Source organism: Coregonus clupeaformis, chromosome 29 (assembly GCF_020615455.1).
Source record: "Coregonus clupeaformis isolate EN_2021a chromosome 29, ASM2061545v1, whole genome shotgun sequence".
Classification (NCBI taxonomy): Eukaryota; Metazoa; Chordata; class Actinopteri; order Salmoniformes; family Salmonidae; genus Coregonus; species Coregonus clupeaformis.
In genome coordinates, this window is record NC_059220.1 from 41,969,934 (window position 1) to 41,985,995 (window position 16,062).

The 16,062-nt window shown below is 44.8% G+C and overlaps 1 protein-coding gene and 2 non-coding genes across 3 annotated transcripts in view; all 3 read right to left on the reverse strand.

Moving 5' to 3' along the window:
* The window catches only part of dync1h1 (dynein, cytoplasmic 1, heavy chain 1), a 53,746-nt gene that overhangs the window by 3,425 nt on the left and 34,259 nt on the right, over positions 1–16,062 (reverse strand). Inside the window, exons 48-70 of the mRNA XM_041855583.2 lie at positions 15,754–15,927; positions 15,461–15,580; positions 15,150–15,270; positions 14,523–14,718; positions 13,707–13,824; positions 13,169–13,384; positions 12,622–12,834; positions 12,301–12,428; positions 10,947–11,100; positions 10,323–10,620; positions 9,779–10,032; positions 8,275–8,409; positions 7,896–7,990; positions 7,544–7,718; positions 7,288–7,363; positions 6,855–7,015; positions 6,396–6,507; positions 6,089–6,273; positions 5,593–5,706; positions 5,232–5,402; positions 1,671–1,888; positions 1,253–1,356; positions 125–339 (exon numbers count right to left, since the gene is read on the reverse strand). Of these exons, the coding sequence (XP_041711517.2) occupies positions 125–339; positions 1,253–1,356; positions 1,671–1,888; positions 5,232–5,402; positions 5,593–5,706; positions 6,089–6,273; positions 6,396–6,507; positions 6,855–7,015; positions 7,288–7,363; positions 7,544–7,718; positions 7,896–7,990; positions 8,275–8,409; positions 9,779–10,032; positions 10,323–10,620; positions 10,947–11,100; positions 12,301–12,428; positions 12,622–12,834; positions 13,169–13,384; positions 13,707–13,824; positions 14,523–14,718; positions 15,150–15,270; positions 15,461–15,580; positions 15,754–15,927 (3,753 nt within the window). The remainder of the gene's footprint in view (positions 1–124; positions 340–1,252; positions 1,357–1,670; positions 1,889–5,231; positions 5,403–5,592; positions 5,707–6,088; positions 6,274–6,395; positions 6,508–6,854; positions 7,016–7,287; positions 7,364–7,543; positions 7,719–7,895; positions 7,991–8,274; positions 8,410–9,778; positions 10,033–10,322; positions 10,621–10,946; positions 11,101–12,300; positions 12,429–12,621; positions 12,835–13,168; positions 13,385–13,706; positions 13,825–14,522; positions 14,719–15,149; positions 15,271–15,460; positions 15,581–15,753; positions 15,928–16,062) is intronic.
* On the reverse strand, positions 5,085–5,156 carry LOC121545232. The gene has a single exon (XR_005996228.1). It is a non-coding gene; the product is annotated as a small nucleolar RNA SNORD50 (small nucleolar RNA).
* Positions 10,147–10,219, reverse strand: LOC121545235. Its single transcript, XR_005996231.1, has one exon. It is a non-coding gene; the product is annotated as a small nucleolar RNA SNORD50 (small nucleolar RNA).

Consider the following 16,062-nt stretch of genomic DNA (forward strand, 5'->3'; position numbering starts at 1 on the left):
AATATAATAAGTAATATTATAAATAGAAGAAGTGGTAAAACACCATAAGAACACTCTTCCAACCTCAACCCATCAGATTCCAGAGATGCTGCGCAAATCAGATGAGACGTTGCTGGGACGTTACCTTGATGTTCTCCACCGTTCGCTTGAGGTGGTTGACCACCTGCGGGATGAGCGTCAGCCAGTTGGTGGCGGTGGTGCGCAGCGTGCGCATCCAGGCGGGCTGGGCCTCGGTTGAGGTGGACGCCGTGCGCTCGCGCTTCGTCTCCTTCTCGTAGGCCAGGTCATCCTCATCCTCCAGCATCTGCATTTTCAGCATCTTACCCATCATGTCAGTGCCTGAGCAGCCCAACAAGGGGAACCGGAGAGGAGGGAGGGAGGGAGTTGGGGAGGAGACAAGCCCGTGGAAGGAAGAGGAGGAGGAGTGAGGGGAGAAGAAATTAAACGTGGACCAAGACCAATGCCTTGCATTGTAGAAAATAAAAAGCCTTGCATTCTCATACACATGTTAATAAAGGGGTAGTTGTGCTTCAAAATGAGCGATTACAATACAATAAGTCAAGAAGACATTTGACAAAAACAAGGACACCAAGTCAAGAGTAATCAGGAGACTGTGCCGTATTTTGTAAACGAGGACCTATAGAAGTGAAGAGGGTTCCTGTGGGCTCTGTGACAAAATCATAGTAACCCAAAGTGATGGAGGGATGGATGGAGGCATGAAGTCGTGCATGAAGAAGATTTCCAGGGCTTTGTGAGAGAAATCAATGTATTCAAATGGGAACGGAGGGATGGATGCATCAACGGCTGGGAGTTCGAACCGGAAGCTAAGCAAGACACGATAAATGTGAAATGCAGCTGCTGGAAGGTGAGAACACCCCCCACTCGACAGAACACCCTCATTCACATTGGCACGGCTACCACCACACGAGGCTTGTGTTATAACACTGGAACTGATAGGAGGAAAAGATAAGGAAAGGCTAATAATGAGCCACCAATGCCATTGCATCCAAGTTAACGGAAGCAATGTGAGAATATGCTCTTCATCTATGGTAGTCATTCCTCTATAAGATTTAAAATTAAAATAAGATGCGTTAGAACAGATATGGAGAGAGATATTAGAGAAATTGAGAAACCGGAGATGATGTCTCCTGTAGCTCTCCTCGCAGCAGACAAAGGATCCCACAGACAAAACCGGACACGCCCCTTGAGTGCAGCTGCAGCCGGCGACAACCAGCAGCAGCCAATAGCATACCCTGAGTGGTGAGCAGGACCTTCTCAGCGTTGCTGGGCAGGCCCAGCCAGGACGGGGTCTGGGTGTCCGGCAGCATCTCCACCCAGTGCATGAACTCCTCACGTCTGGAAGAAAAAAGACACAGAACAACACAGTGTTACTGAGACAGTATGGAGAAAGTTAGAAAATCCCCTTCTGAAATCAACAGTTCCTAAATGTGTGTATTTCAGAAGTTGCACTTGTAAAGAATGTAAAAGGTTTCCTATGAATTTCTTTATGACATTTACAAAAGTTTTGCTGAGAAGGATTGGTCACAATCTATTGGAAACAATGTTTTATGTTTTCTTTGCATGTACTGTATAAAAAAATGCATATTTTAGTTGCCAATGTAATGAAATAAAACCAAACTAACACCACTACCCCCAACCCCGCCACTGACCGGATGCCATCGGGCATCTTGATGTCCTTGTGGCCGTCCACCTTGAAGGCCAGTTTGAACTCTGAGTCGAAGCTGGCCGTGGTGAAGATGCGGTCCAGGAAGGTGTTGAGCAGCCGCTGGTCAAACTCGTTGTCGATGCGGCCGCCATAGATGGACTGGGCCATCAGGGTCTTCAGGGCTGCCCAGGGGATCTTGTCTGGGGAGATGTTCTGACGGCCCTAGGGTTGTGGAGGAAGACAATAATAGAAAGTTACCACCATAGAAATACATACAGTCAGGGCTTTAAAGTGTGACCAATTTGGTCGCATATGCACATTTTTATTTTGGGAGCACCGTGCGACTAGGAATAAAATCTCGCAGATAATAATTATTGTAATGATAAGGCTTCGCTGTACCATTGTTTCAGAGTGCCCAAGGTAAAAAAAAAGCATAATGGTTGCACCATTACTACAGCGAAAACGGCTTGCTTCTAGCCCAACCAGGTCATAGGATCTGACCCATATTACCGGCACAATATTTGTATCTTCCTATAGCGGATCGCCGGGAACGCATTTAACATTCATAACATAAACCATGTTGTGGGCCATTCTAAAAACGACTCACACGTCGTTACCCAGTTGTCTACACTTTGTTCAGTCATGTTACCTCATTGGCTAGCTAGCTAACAACCTGGTAACCTTACCAGTATATCCAAACATTTGGCGGCACAGAAAAAGGAAAAGGGCTAGCTTCTTCAGGAGATTAATGATCATAGCAATGAATGAATGACAGATTTCTTGCATGTCTTCCCATACACACAAAAAGCTTATTTCTCTCAAATTGTGCACAACTTTGTTTACATCCCTGTTAGTGAGCATTTCTCCTTTGCCAAGATAATCCATCCACCAGGTGTGGCATATCAAGAAGCTGATTAAACAGCATGATCATTACACAGGTGCACCTTGTGCTGGGGACAATAAAAGGCCAATAAAATGTGCAGTTGTGTCACACAACACAATGACACAGATGTCTCAAGTTGAGGGAGCGTGCAATTTGCATGCCGACTGCAGGAATGTCCACCAGAGCTGTTGCCAGAGAATTGAATGTTAATTTCTCTACCATGAGCCGCCTCCAACGTCATTTTAGATAATTTGGGAGTACATCCCACTGGCCTCACAACCGCAGACCATGTGTAACCACGCCAGCTCAGGACCTCCACATCCGGCTTCTTCACCTGCGGGATCGTCTGAGACCAGCCACCCAGACAGCTAATGAAACTGTGGATTTGCACAACCTAAACATTTCTGCACAAACTGTCAGAAACCGTCCCAAGGAAGCTCATCTGTGTGCTCGTTGTCCTCACCAGGGTCTTAACCTGACTGCAGTTTGGCGTTGTAACCGACATCAGTGGCAAATGCTCACCTTTGATGGCTACTGGCACACTGGAGATGTGTGCTCTTCATGGATGAATTCCTGTTTCAACTCTACCGGGCAGATGGCAGACTGCATGTATGGCGTCGTGTGGGCGAGTGGTTTGCTGATGCAACATTGTGAACAGAGTGCCCCATGGTGGCGGTGGGGTTATGGTATGGGCAATCATAAGCTACGGACAACTAACACAATTGCTCTTTAAATGAATGCACAAAGATACCGTGACGGGATCCTGAGGCCCATTGTCGTGCCATTCATCCACCGCCATCATCTCATGTTTCAGCATGATAATGCATGGCCCCATGTCGCAAGGATCTGTACACAAATGCTGGAAACTGAAAATGTCCCAGTTCTTCCATGGCCTGCATGTTTGGGATGCTCTGGATCTACGTGTACGACAGCGTGTTCCAGTTCCCGCCAATATCCAGCAACTTCATACAGCCATTGAAGAGGAGTGGGACAACATTCCACAGGCCACAATCAACAGCCTGATCAACTCTATGTGAAGAAGATGTGTCGTGCTACATGAGGCAAATGGTGATCACACCAGATACTGACTGGCTTTCTGTCTTTTTAAGGTATCTGTTCCCAACAGATGCATATCTGTATTGCCAGTCATGTGAAATCAATAGATTAGGGCCTAATGAATTTATTTCAATTGACTGATTTCCTTATATGAACTGTAACTTAGTAAAATCTTTGAAATTGTTGCATGTTGCATTTATATTTTTGTTCAGTGTAGTTTATAGGGCACAACATGTGCTTCAAATGTAGCTAGAATTCATATAGGCTGTATCTCAATCAATTGTTTAAAAAAAATCTTATTTCCTACATTTCAAGTTGTGCTCCTAACTTTAAGTTGGGAGCACCAGTGCTACCAATGAAAATATTTTATTTAGAGCCCTGCATACAGTGAGGTCCAAAAGTATTTGGACAGTGATCCAATTGACATTTTAGTCATATAGCAGACGCTCTTATCCAGAGTGACTTACAATTAGTGAATGCATACATTTTTCATACTGGGCCCCCGTGGGAAACAAACCCACAACCCTTGCGTTGCAAGCGCCATGCTCTACCAACTGATCTACAGGAGGGCCAAATAGTTTTTTGGTTTGTTGTGAATAATGATGAGTGAGAAAGTTAAGAGGCACAAAGATCATACATCCAAGACATGCTAACCTCTCACCATTACAATAACAGGGGAGGTTAGCATTTCTGAGGGGGGGTTGATATTTATGCCTCTAGCTTTCTCACTCATCATTATTCACGATTAATTTAGGATTATCTGTAATCATGGTAGCATCCACATTAATGTTTAGAAACATTATATTCTTATTTACAATAAAATGAACTCAAATGACAATACATAATTTATCATGCATTTCTATTGGGCACAAAATAATCTGAAACACAACCAAAAAACTGCAAATGCATCCAACAAGTTTGTAGAGTCACATTTAATTTAATTGTTTTACTTTATTTGTTATCATTTAAGGCCAGGCACCACAGCATAATATAGTATTTTTTTGCCCTAGATTGCAGGAAATGGCAGTTACAGGTGTTAAAAAACATAAAAATCTCTGAGTCCCTGTTATAAAATCCTGGGTAGAACCCTGAATACACAAGTTAATTTGCCCAAATACTTTTGGTTCCCTAAAATAGGGGGACGATGTACAAAAAGTGCTGTAATTTCTAAAGGGTTAATACGATATGGATGAAAATACCCTCAAATTAAAGCTGACAGTCTGCACTTTAACATCATTGTCATTGTATCATTTCATTTTGGACCGCACTGTATATAACATATGTTTTGATTCTGTCGGAGCTAGAAGCGCAAGCATTTCGCTACACCTGCAATAACATCTGCTAAACATGTGTAAGTGACGAATACAATTTGATTTGATTTATAGTCAATGCGCTCTAGGGACACATTTTCTGTGTTCATTTTGTGACCAACAACTTCATTCCCATTTGCAAGAATGTATATATTGTGTGTGAATTGCATTATCAGAAGTCAGATCTGTATAAGAGTTTCACTCACATAGAATCAGGTTTGGGATGGATTCATCATCTAATACAAGAGACTTGCTGCATACAGAAAGAACCTTATGTAAGAGACAACAGTGTGGGTGTATTTTACGTGTGACTGACCTTAGCGGTGTCGTCCAGCCAGGTGTCCACGGTGTCGCAGGCTGAGCGCAGGTCCGACTCTCCGAACTCGTACTTCTTGGACCAGCCCAGCGGGGCGTAGCGCAGGCGCTCCTGGATGACTGCATGGAACCAAGCCAGCAGGAAGTAGAGGCGGGCGCGCTCGTTGGGAGCCTGCAGAGGAAGAGGTTGGTTTAATAATCAAGGTCAAAGGAAAACATTCAGTCAAGTTTACAGAGGAAGGAGTGTGTGTAAGTGAGAGGCCAACACAGAGTTAGAGTGACAGGAGAGAACAGAGAGAAAGCCAGAGAGAGAGAACGAGAGCGAGGCAGAGGAAAGCCAGAGATTCATATGGTTGTGTCACCTTGCACATGCGAGCCACAGGGATGCTGCTGAAGGTCCTCAGCATGTTGGCCTTGACACCGGGAGGGGGCTCAAATACAAAGATACGTCCAGCACGTAGCAGGTTCACTGGCACCTGAGAGGAATAAGCGAGAGAAAACCCATTTAGATAGTCTCATTAGGTAAGTCATCCACAACTGTGCCACAGTGAGGAAAAGCTTGAGATAAACAAACCAGAATGCTAAATTATACCTCATGTAGACATTTGTAATTGAAATTTTCTATATCTTTAATCTACAATGAATGTTCAAAATAAAATCACTAATTTGTAGCCTTTCCATAGTCTGCTTTTTTGTGTTTAGTCTTTGGAGCGGTCCTAATAATGTATGGAAAATACATCTAGTTTCATACTGGTTTAATGGCTATAATAAAGATGTATTTAAAAGTGTATTATACAAGGTCTCACACTTTATAAATAAATAATAATGCAATGTTATTCTAATGAACTTCAATCTGACCTTAGGGTTGATTTCCATGGTGAGGAAGAGGCGGAAGCTGGCGTGGGGCTGCATGGAGTGGAGCTTCTTCTCCAGCTGCATCAGCCAACCAGGAGCCAGGTGCACGTTCTCCAGCATCACCCACCTGCCGGACTTGACGGCGGTGTTGATGTCGCGGTCGGCCTTGTTGAAGCCCTCAGCAGAACCTGAGGAGAGAGAAGAGGAGGAACCAGGTTTTTAAAATGCCAGTAGATATGTCAGTAATTCCTAAATTACTGGGATGTAAATTAAAACTCAATCGACTCCAACCCTACTTTAGCACACCTACCGATGGAGATGGAGGTGATGTGTTTGTTTTGCTCGGCAGCCAGGTCCCGGACCAGGCCGCTGGCGTCGTACCCGGGCACGGAGCACATCAGAACAGGGGTACTGGGTTTCACCTAGGTGGGTAGGAAAACAGGCAGATGTTTCAGCAGGAGATTTACAGTCTAAATAAGTGATGTACAAGGAACTGTATTGGTTCCTTGTACAAATTTTTCCCACTTTGTGCTTGAGTGTCCATTTAACATTCGAAACATATCAACTGCTAATAAATTAAGAAAAGCAATTGTAGTCTCATAATGGCAATTGCTTTTTCAGCACATTTAAGCCTAGTCTTGAACTAAGAAGCACTTTCAACGGAGAACCTCCATTGGACATTCTTTTTAGTCCAAGACTAGGCTCAATCCATCTCGGAAACTGGCCCTAAATGGAGATTGACGCTTTAGGGATGTCTTGACATCCGTACCTCGCTTTCCACAATGTTTCCCAGGTCCAGGGGCTGCTCGATAATTGCCATGAAGTTGTCTCCCAGGACCTTGGCAACAAAGATGTGGGCGATGGCCAGCATGCGGTCCGGACGGAAGGCTTGGATCAGCAGCAGCTGGTGCACTGCCTGACCGATGGATGCTGAGGAGGACCGACCAAGGACATTTGTGAGATTGACTACATTGCAGTTGGACTGCACAGAATCCCTGTTTTACTGAAGCACACTTTCCTCTCACCACTTTGAAGAACATGCACTCCAACTACCCATTTTCTGAATGTTATATTTGTATGCAGCTTCTATCAAGTGCATAAATGGAATCTTGACATTGCAAAACAGCCTACTAAACTTAGCTTTGTGGTTTCAAATGGTTTTTCAAAGTAGAACACATTACAACACTGATTGAAAGACTCACTTGACTGCTTCTCCTCTGTCCACAGGTAGGGCACGGACAGCTCCGGAGAGTTGCTCTCGATCCACATGAAGAATTGCTGCAATGATAGAAAAAAGCAATGTCAACCTCAATGACAACTTTATTTTCCTTTCTTTCTTAAAAAAATATATATTTTAATGCACTTCTGTTTAGCATGAACAGTTAAATAAAGAACTTCACATTGCAAAAGTCATTTTCTTCAGCTTCTTTCCCTCCTTTTCTTTCAACAATCTCTCACCTCATCAGCCTCCACCTTGGAGACCAGATCCTTGAAGGCGCGGAGGTGGCTGAGGATGATCATGGCCTCGCACTGCTCCGTGGTCAGGCCCTTCACCTTAGGTACCGCTGTGCCCTTCAGCACCATCTCCGCGCCGCGCAGGAAGTGCTGGAACTCTGCGTCGTAGGACGGCTCGCTGAAGGAAACAAAAAATGGTAATCAATAAGATTCACGGGCTACATCACACTGTCCACAGTAGCATACCACTTAGAATGCATCCTCAATAGATTGTTGTAGTGTAGATATTGGAACTGATCCATGGACCTTATCCTTCACATAACAAAGAAAGTGTAGAAACCTCAAAGTTCATTACCTGGTCATGCCTTTCAGGTTGATCCTGGCTAAGAGCATGGCGAAGGTGATGTGGTCCTGGTTGCACATGCCTCTGGCCACTCTATTGAATGCCCCCTACAAGGAGAATCGGATTGTTGCTCTGCACTAGAAACCTCTTAACAAACACCCATTGATTTGAGATCTATGAAGAACAACCCCAGTTCTAGATGTGATGTTCTAGATTCTAAAATATGTTCTAGATGTTCTAAGTTCTTGTCTAGAAGGTGTTCTAGGTGTGAGGTGTTCTAGGTGTGAGGTGTTAGTGATGTGAGGTTCAAGACAGTGTTCTAGATTTTCTAGGTTCGAGAAGGTGTTCTAGATGTCCTAAGTTCTATAAGGGGTTTGAGATGTGCGGTTACCTGGAAGAGGTCCTTGGTGATGTGGGTGAGGCGCTGGGTGTGGTCGCTGACGCTCTTCAGGTTGCCATTCTCGTATAGCACTGTGTGGTAGATGTCCAGGAAGAAGTGCAGTGAGTACTGGTACAGGAAGTGGATCTGGAGATGGACAAGAAGTCATACAAGCTGTAATGGTTCGGTATAGTGCTTGCATTCAGTTTCCCAAATATGTCTGTTACATAGGCAAGGAGACATTTTCTTTTCATTACACAGAAAGTCTACCAAGTCTGTTTTTTTACATCCATTGTGAATGACAACAGTTCCTCTCTCAATGCAAAAAATCTTTACAACACTCCCCCTCGATAACCACCAAGCATCAATGTGAAATAGAACATTGTCATGCTCTGATCCCATATCTCCACATAGTTTTGCAAACATGCGTGCGCGCAGTGGATGTGGTTTGATGTGGTTTACAATCGAAGTTACCTGCTGCAGTATATCTCAGAGTTCTGTGCTCAGCTCTTTTGCCACCAGTTGCTCTTGGTGTATCATACAATGCGTCCATATGTCAGACACATTCATAACTAGAGTGCAGAGGCCTGCCCACTGTCCCGCCATAGATGGGAGCCCCATCTGTGCAAAAGTCCACCATTAGATCCCATGGAATCAGTTTTTCGTCAATATAGCCATACAACATACTGAACATCCCCCGTGCCATTTAATTCTTGGGAATCGTGAGACAGAACAATATGTCCTCGTGAATAGCATCCCCTGACATGTATAGCGAACAAAAGTCAATTCATGGACATCTCAGCCCTCACAGCTAACGTCCATTTGGAGAGCATAATCTAGGGAGTTTGAGTTGTTCAGTCAGAGTTTCCACTTGATTGCTAGCAATAGCATACATTATTTGTTTAACAGTGTTATCTGACAAAATTATTTTTTGTATATTTCTTTTTTTCCCCCTTCAGGGTTTTGGAAATTCTCCCGCGACCCATTTTCATATCAGTTGACCCCACATGGGGTCAGGACCCCTCGTTTGGGAATCGCTGCCCTAGCGACTCCAGACTCCACACAGACACAATGTGAACGTGTACACATGCTGCTTCAGAGCCAGTACTGTTCTTCCTTCAGACAAACATGCATCAAAACTTGTTCATTTGCACAATATCTCTCGTTCACATTCGCTTGCAAATGTCCAAACTCACCAGAAATGACATTCGGTAGCTCCTACTTATACATGTACAACTTTATGAGTAGGATTGCCCGTCTTTGCAATTAGTTTATTTTCGTTTGCGCTCGTTAACATATTTAGTTAGGAGCCTCCATGGAAATTCGCTATTACTTGTGCTAATTTTGTTAGCATTCTGGTAACAGACGCCCAATGGTCTTTTTTTGTGTGTTTTTTTTGGCGCCCCCTTGTGTACTAAACCGGTAATACGGTACATCCCAGGATGAGAGAAGGACTGTATGAGAATCTGGAAACCGCCCAACCCTAGTGAGTGTGTGCGCGCATCTCTCTGCATACCTGGTTGAGGGCCTCCATGGTGAAGTAGATGGAGCTGCAAGCCGAAGCGAGGGACAGGTACTGCTGCGACACAGTCTCCACCTCGGCCATCACGATGTCTGTCTCCTCCACCTTCCTGGTCACCTCTGCTGCCTCCTTCTTCAGGTTCTCCAGGGTGGTGATGATGGTGTCGTCGTCCAGGATACGACCCTTGACCTCGTTCAGGGCCTGCAGCAGGGACTTCTCCAGTTGGCGCAGACGTACCTGGAACTCACCTGGTGGAGGTATGGAGAGGAGAAGGGGAGGACAGTGAAGGTTAGTGCTTTGATATTTTAAGGATAAAATAGGACTAAGAGAAGAGGGTAAGATACTTTATTTGTGTCCATTGCACATCAGAAGTCAGATCCGTATACGAGTTTCATTCACATGAAATCAGGTCCGGGATAGATAAGAGGACGTGTTTATTTTTTATTTTTTTGTCATTTAGCAGACACTCTTATCCAGAGCGACTTACAGTTATTGAGTGCATACATTTTCATACTGTGTATGTGTGCGCACGTCTCACCCTGCAGTTTGAGGAGGTCGGAGCGCTTCTCGTCCACGTCAGGCCTCTCGGCCTTCAGCACCTCGTTGAGACACTGGCTTTGCAGACTGCTGCGAGTCACCGTGAAGTTGACAAAGGTCACACGAGAACACAGGTCTGGAGGGAACTCCACCGTGGGGTCACGGGTGGAGAGGAAGATGACGAAGGATGGGGACAAGTCAATGTCCTGGTCACCGAGGGTGATAAGCACGCGTCCTCCGGTCCTGCGCACCTCTCTGTTGAGCACCGGGTTAAGGATGGGGTCGTAGCTCTCCACATCCTGAAAGAGACAGTGAAATATTATCAGTTACATGCCAGCAAAATGGTTTCCCCAATTGAACTAAGGTTGGATAACCCAATCTACCATTATCTTGGAACCCAGAACCAAATGTTGCGTACGCTAGCTACTGGACCTAACATTTACATTAAAGCTTATGTTAAATATAATACAATTTGTGTTACCAGTCTGAGAGATGATATTTACAGCAACAGCAGTTGAGCACTACTTCCCAATTTATTCAGATTAAAAGCATGCGTTACATACTAGTTGCATAGGTATACATGGTATGGAACATGCTGGATAGACCAAGAGGAGACTGTTCTGACCTGCACAAGCAGAGGGTTTCCAAATCGCAGGGCGCTCTCCAGGTTCTTCCTGAAGGCGTCATCCAGGAAGCTGGTTCTGGTGATCTTGCGGTCCTTGTACTCGTTCATGATGAACTCTGTGGCCTGGCCAGACGGGTCGATGATTAGGGGATACCTGGGAAAGGCAAAGTGTATTTATTTATTAGGATCTCATTTAGTCCAAAAGGCCAACTTTCCAGGAGTGTTTATAAAAGCTGTACTTTTGAACTGGGATAGGCATTCATTATAAAACATTCCCACAATTAAAGGGGGCTGAACTTCCTGATTTGGCCTCGTTTTTCGGCTTGTTCATTAAGAAATGCCGCAGCCATGACTGAAGCCAAATGACAGTATTGGGGGGGTTAATGTGGGTGTCTCTTGTGTGTGTTCGCACGTGGCAAGCATTTGCAGATTCACTCTGTCAAAACAGTACACAGTACCCTCACCCTTCTAGATAACTTGAAACGGTCTAACCAGGTCTTGTGTCTTGAAGTCGCCTAGGTTAGCTAGTGCTAATATAGTGCCAGCCAACTTATTTAGCCAATTAGCTTCAGCTGGCTGGTTGTGTGACCATGGCTAAATTGGTTTGACATTGGATAGCCTATCTCTGTAAATTACAATGTAAATGGTACAATATTTTCATGTTGCACATCTTTTAGTTAAAAATAAATAAAACACTTTCGATATTTGTATATGCATTTCTACAATTTATAGTTGGTTTGATGTTTTTAAGTCATTGAAATTTGGAGATATTTAACTTTTAAAATATTGTCCCATGTACATTGTGTAATTTACATATGGTCCCTAACTACGCCCATAGGGATATCGAATGTCAAACCGAATTGACCATGGGCATTACGAACGGGTCGCGTGCAGTTGATGATTACTTGGGTGCTGCCAGCTGTGGGCAGGATAAAAAATAAACCCAACCCACGGAAAACAGTTATGGTACCGTTCATTCCAAGACATACCATTTCTTTCCTATCATCTCGCAAATCTCCGTTTTGGACGAGACTGACTTTGACCAATTATCCTATCTACACTTTGTATTCAATTTTGACACTAGAATACATGTTTCTGACTCATATTGATGCCACATAGGCCGTTTTCAAAATGAGAAGTTGCTTTTTAGGGGCAGTCGCTCTTTAAGACTAAAGATGAGAAATGGAACCGTTTTGTATCTCCCAACATGATCCACAGTGATGATCTGAGCCTTCACTACACGTTTATGAGAGAACAACCACACTCTACCCCTCTGTGTTGGTTCTATACGCCACCTCAAGTCCTACAGTACGGGATGATACATTATATTTTGGTTCGGATGTATTACACTCACCTGTTGAACCTCTTGAGCATGATGGCGTTCTCGGTGCATAGGTCGTCTGCTGGGAGGGAGTTGGCCTGCCAGCGCAGCCTTTCGTCCGCGTTGGACAAGTACTCAGTCCTGGCGATGTCCGTACGGAACTATGGAGGAGGAGAGATCTAGTTAGCCATACAAAAACATAATGTACAGTGCCTTGAATGATGACTGCCGAAGTCAGTGCAACTGACTGGGTTTTGAAACTGGGTTATCCGTGCGACTCAAGTGTTAGCTGACTGAGCTAAAGCCTAGGAAATAGCGGTGTGAGCAAACAATTCTCGAACAACCCCCCAGTACCTGGATGTTGGCCTGCTGCAGGTGGTGCGACCAGGTGGTGAAGAGGTTCTGTCTCATCTGCTGCTCGAAGTAGCCAGCATAGGCGATGAAGGCTGCGGACAGCAGGCAGTCCCCGGCGATGGTTGCCATCTGGTTCTTGAACGTCTCGCTGGACTTCTCCCAGCGAACGCTCTCGGCAGACAGGCTCTTGAGCAGGGCTGTGCTGCGGTTCACCTGTGGTCAAAGAAGACAGTCAAGGTCGGGTTTAACAATGATAGATTGGATAGATAGTGCTTTTCCACCTGGTCTTCAATTGCTTTACATTGAAATGGAGCTATAAACTGAAAAGACTCATCCCCTAGGGCTACATGTTACTGTCAAGTCTAGGGCATTGACTTTCAGAATTTTAATAGCTGAGATGCAAGGCCTTTTTCATAGGAAAATCTTTATTTGCGCTTGAAAGGATTTTCCTAAATCTCTTGCCTATTCCTAAGGTTACGGCGATAGTAAAATGGTTTAGTTGAGTTAATTAGGAATGTTTTTCTTATGGTCAGATTGATTTCCCTACCTTCGCCTCCACAGCGGCCAGATCGGCCTTAATGGCCTGGGCCTCAGAGATGAGCACGGCGTACTCCTCCTTGTAGCGGGCGATGCTGGACTCCAGGTCGCGGATCATCTGCTCCACCTCCTCCGCCTTGGACTTATTGTCCATGGCGTCGTCCTCCAGCTTCTGAAGCTCGTTCCTCAGCGGCTCCACACGCTTCAACATGTCAGCATAGTTCAGCTAGAAGAGGGGGAAAAGAGAGGTCAATAATTGCAGGCTATAATTGTAGGTTATAAGTAGGTCGCAGGGTTTTGATGGATCGAGAAACGTGGTAAGGACAGATTTACTCCTGGCACTCACTAGACATTGGGTGAATCTCAAAAGACTTTCTTCTCTCCACATCTCCTCAAAATGCATCGGAGGAGAAGATCCAAGGTTCCTCCTCTAGGATCTTCTCCTCAAATGAGTTTTGAGAGGGAGGTGAGGAATCGAGGAAATACTTTTTAGATCCACCCTCAAACATTACCAAAACAAAAAGGTCAGTGGGCGGTGGTTTCCTTACCTGAGCGATGGCCCATTTGACCATGGGGCCACAGGCCAGGGAGGCCCTGTTGACCATCTCGTAGTTGAAGTTGGGGTTGGACATGTAGTTCTTCTTCATCTTCTCACGGATTGACTCACTGCATAACGATAGCGTCACAGGGTTAGGACAGAGCAACACAGGCAATTGTATGAAATCGCAAATTAATGAAATGGCGAGCAGGGTATTCGGAAATGATCATGATGAAATTATGTAGGAAAGGGGTGGCTTGCAAGGAAGCAAAAATAAATACATCTATAATTTAAAAATGGAAAAGGTATTGGTTGTTAGAGCTTTTTTACAAATATTTTTTACTTTTCTCCCCAATTTCGTGATACTACCTAATTTGTAGTTACAATCTTGTCCCATCCCTGCAACTCCCGTATGGACTTGGGAGAGGTACCTCATGTCCTCTGAGACAAAGTTGACTATGCTGGTGATGAAATTGTCCCTGACAATAACTTGTCTGATCTTTTTCCAGTCATTAGTTGACAGCAGCCGGGTTGGAAGAGAGGGGCAAGGGGATTGTTCTTTTGAGAGCAGAGAGGTGTTTTTTGCATTTGGACTCATTGAAGTTAAAAGTAGCAATTTAGAGATTTAAAAAACATTAAACAGGAATGTACCTCTACATTTTAAAACAATATTTACTGCGGGAATGCCAAAACATGTCGACCACTCAGACCAACAGTCAATGCGTTTGCTCCAAATCAAACGTCAATCACGCAACTCCTCTCTGCCAATGAACAGTCCCAGACGCCCCTCCCCCTTCCCCACACTTCTGCCATCTTCCCATCTCACCTGATCTCATCAGCAGAAAAGTTAACAATGGTGGGGATGAAGTTCTCCCTCATAATGATGGAGCGGATCTGCTTCCAGTCCGTGGTGCTCTCTCCCAGGAGCAGGCAGATGGACTCCAGGGCCAGCTTGACCGCCCCCGGCGGGTTGGCCATGGAGCGCACCTCCACCAGGTGCTGCTTCTTAATAGACTTAACGGCTAAGCCCAGCACAAGACGACACAAAGAGGGGCAACAACGGAGGAGGAGGAGGAGGGAAAGTGAGAAGAGCAGAGATGTTAGCAAGAGAAGAAGAGATATCCATCTCGTACCGAGAGACCACGGGAGAGAGGACAATAAGGAACCTAGAATGAAAACTTGAGGGAGAAAATAAGATAAATATGGGGTATTGTTGCCTCTATAAGTTGAGCATCGCATCCTGTAAACTCGGTGATGTGGTCATTCAACAGCTTCAGCTACATTGCAATTATGAACTATCCCAAATGAGTTTGTTTACACAGAACACTGTATTTCAAATCACAGTACCTCAATTGATTGTGACAATTTCTAAAGAGTAGGATACATCAAAAGGCTACGACAATGAAATAGACCACCAAAAACAACAAAGTGATTAGAGATGGGTAAGTCATACCATTCTGAGCCTCAATAACAGCCGGCTCCACCTGGTCCAGATCCTCTTTAACGCTCAACTGTTTGTCCTTGATCTTCTCCTGTTGCTTGTACACAGACTCCTGGATCTCCTGGCTCATCACCTATGGATCATCATGGCAACACACAGGTTTGATACAACCACAGGACACAACCACCATCCACTTTAATAGCTTTAGCATACAGCAGAAATCTGAAACTCCTGGCCACATCAGGCCCCGAGCTGCTTATTTGTGTCCGAGCGGGTCGGAAGTTTCAGACCACGTATACAGTCAACTAGTTCATCTAGCTTACCTTTTTCTTCTCAGCCTCCTGCTGGTCTTTGACCATCTTCTTCAGCTTGTCGTTAGCAGCCGAATTCTTCACCTCCAGCTCCTGACTCTTGACCCTCAGATCACGTCGCAGCTCCTCCACCTATGGGTAGAGATAAAGACTGTGGTATCAAACAACTGGAATGGATACCACACTCCTTCAGATTTACCATCATCTTGGAACCCAGAACCAAATTGTGTGTGCTAGCTAGCTAAATCAATTTACGTCTTACGTTTACGAGAGATTGTAACGTCTGCTATGAAATGATGCGTTACCTGGTCCACAGTCTCCTTGATCTTCCTCAGGCCCACGTTGAGATGCATCTGTTGCTCCTCTAGCTCGCTGCGCTTCTCGTTGAACAGGTCGGCGTAGTGGTTGATGAAGTCCAGGTAGTGGCGAGGAGTGATGGCCATGGTGCGCCCACCGCGCTTGGACAGTCGACTGTTAGCCTGAGGAGTAAGAAAGCCATTGCAAGCGAATGAATATAATTTACACACAAGTCATATGACTGACAGACCTGGGTTTAAATGGTATTTCTATTCTTTCAAATAGAGCGTTTGATTGAGCCTGCCTGGAGCACCAGA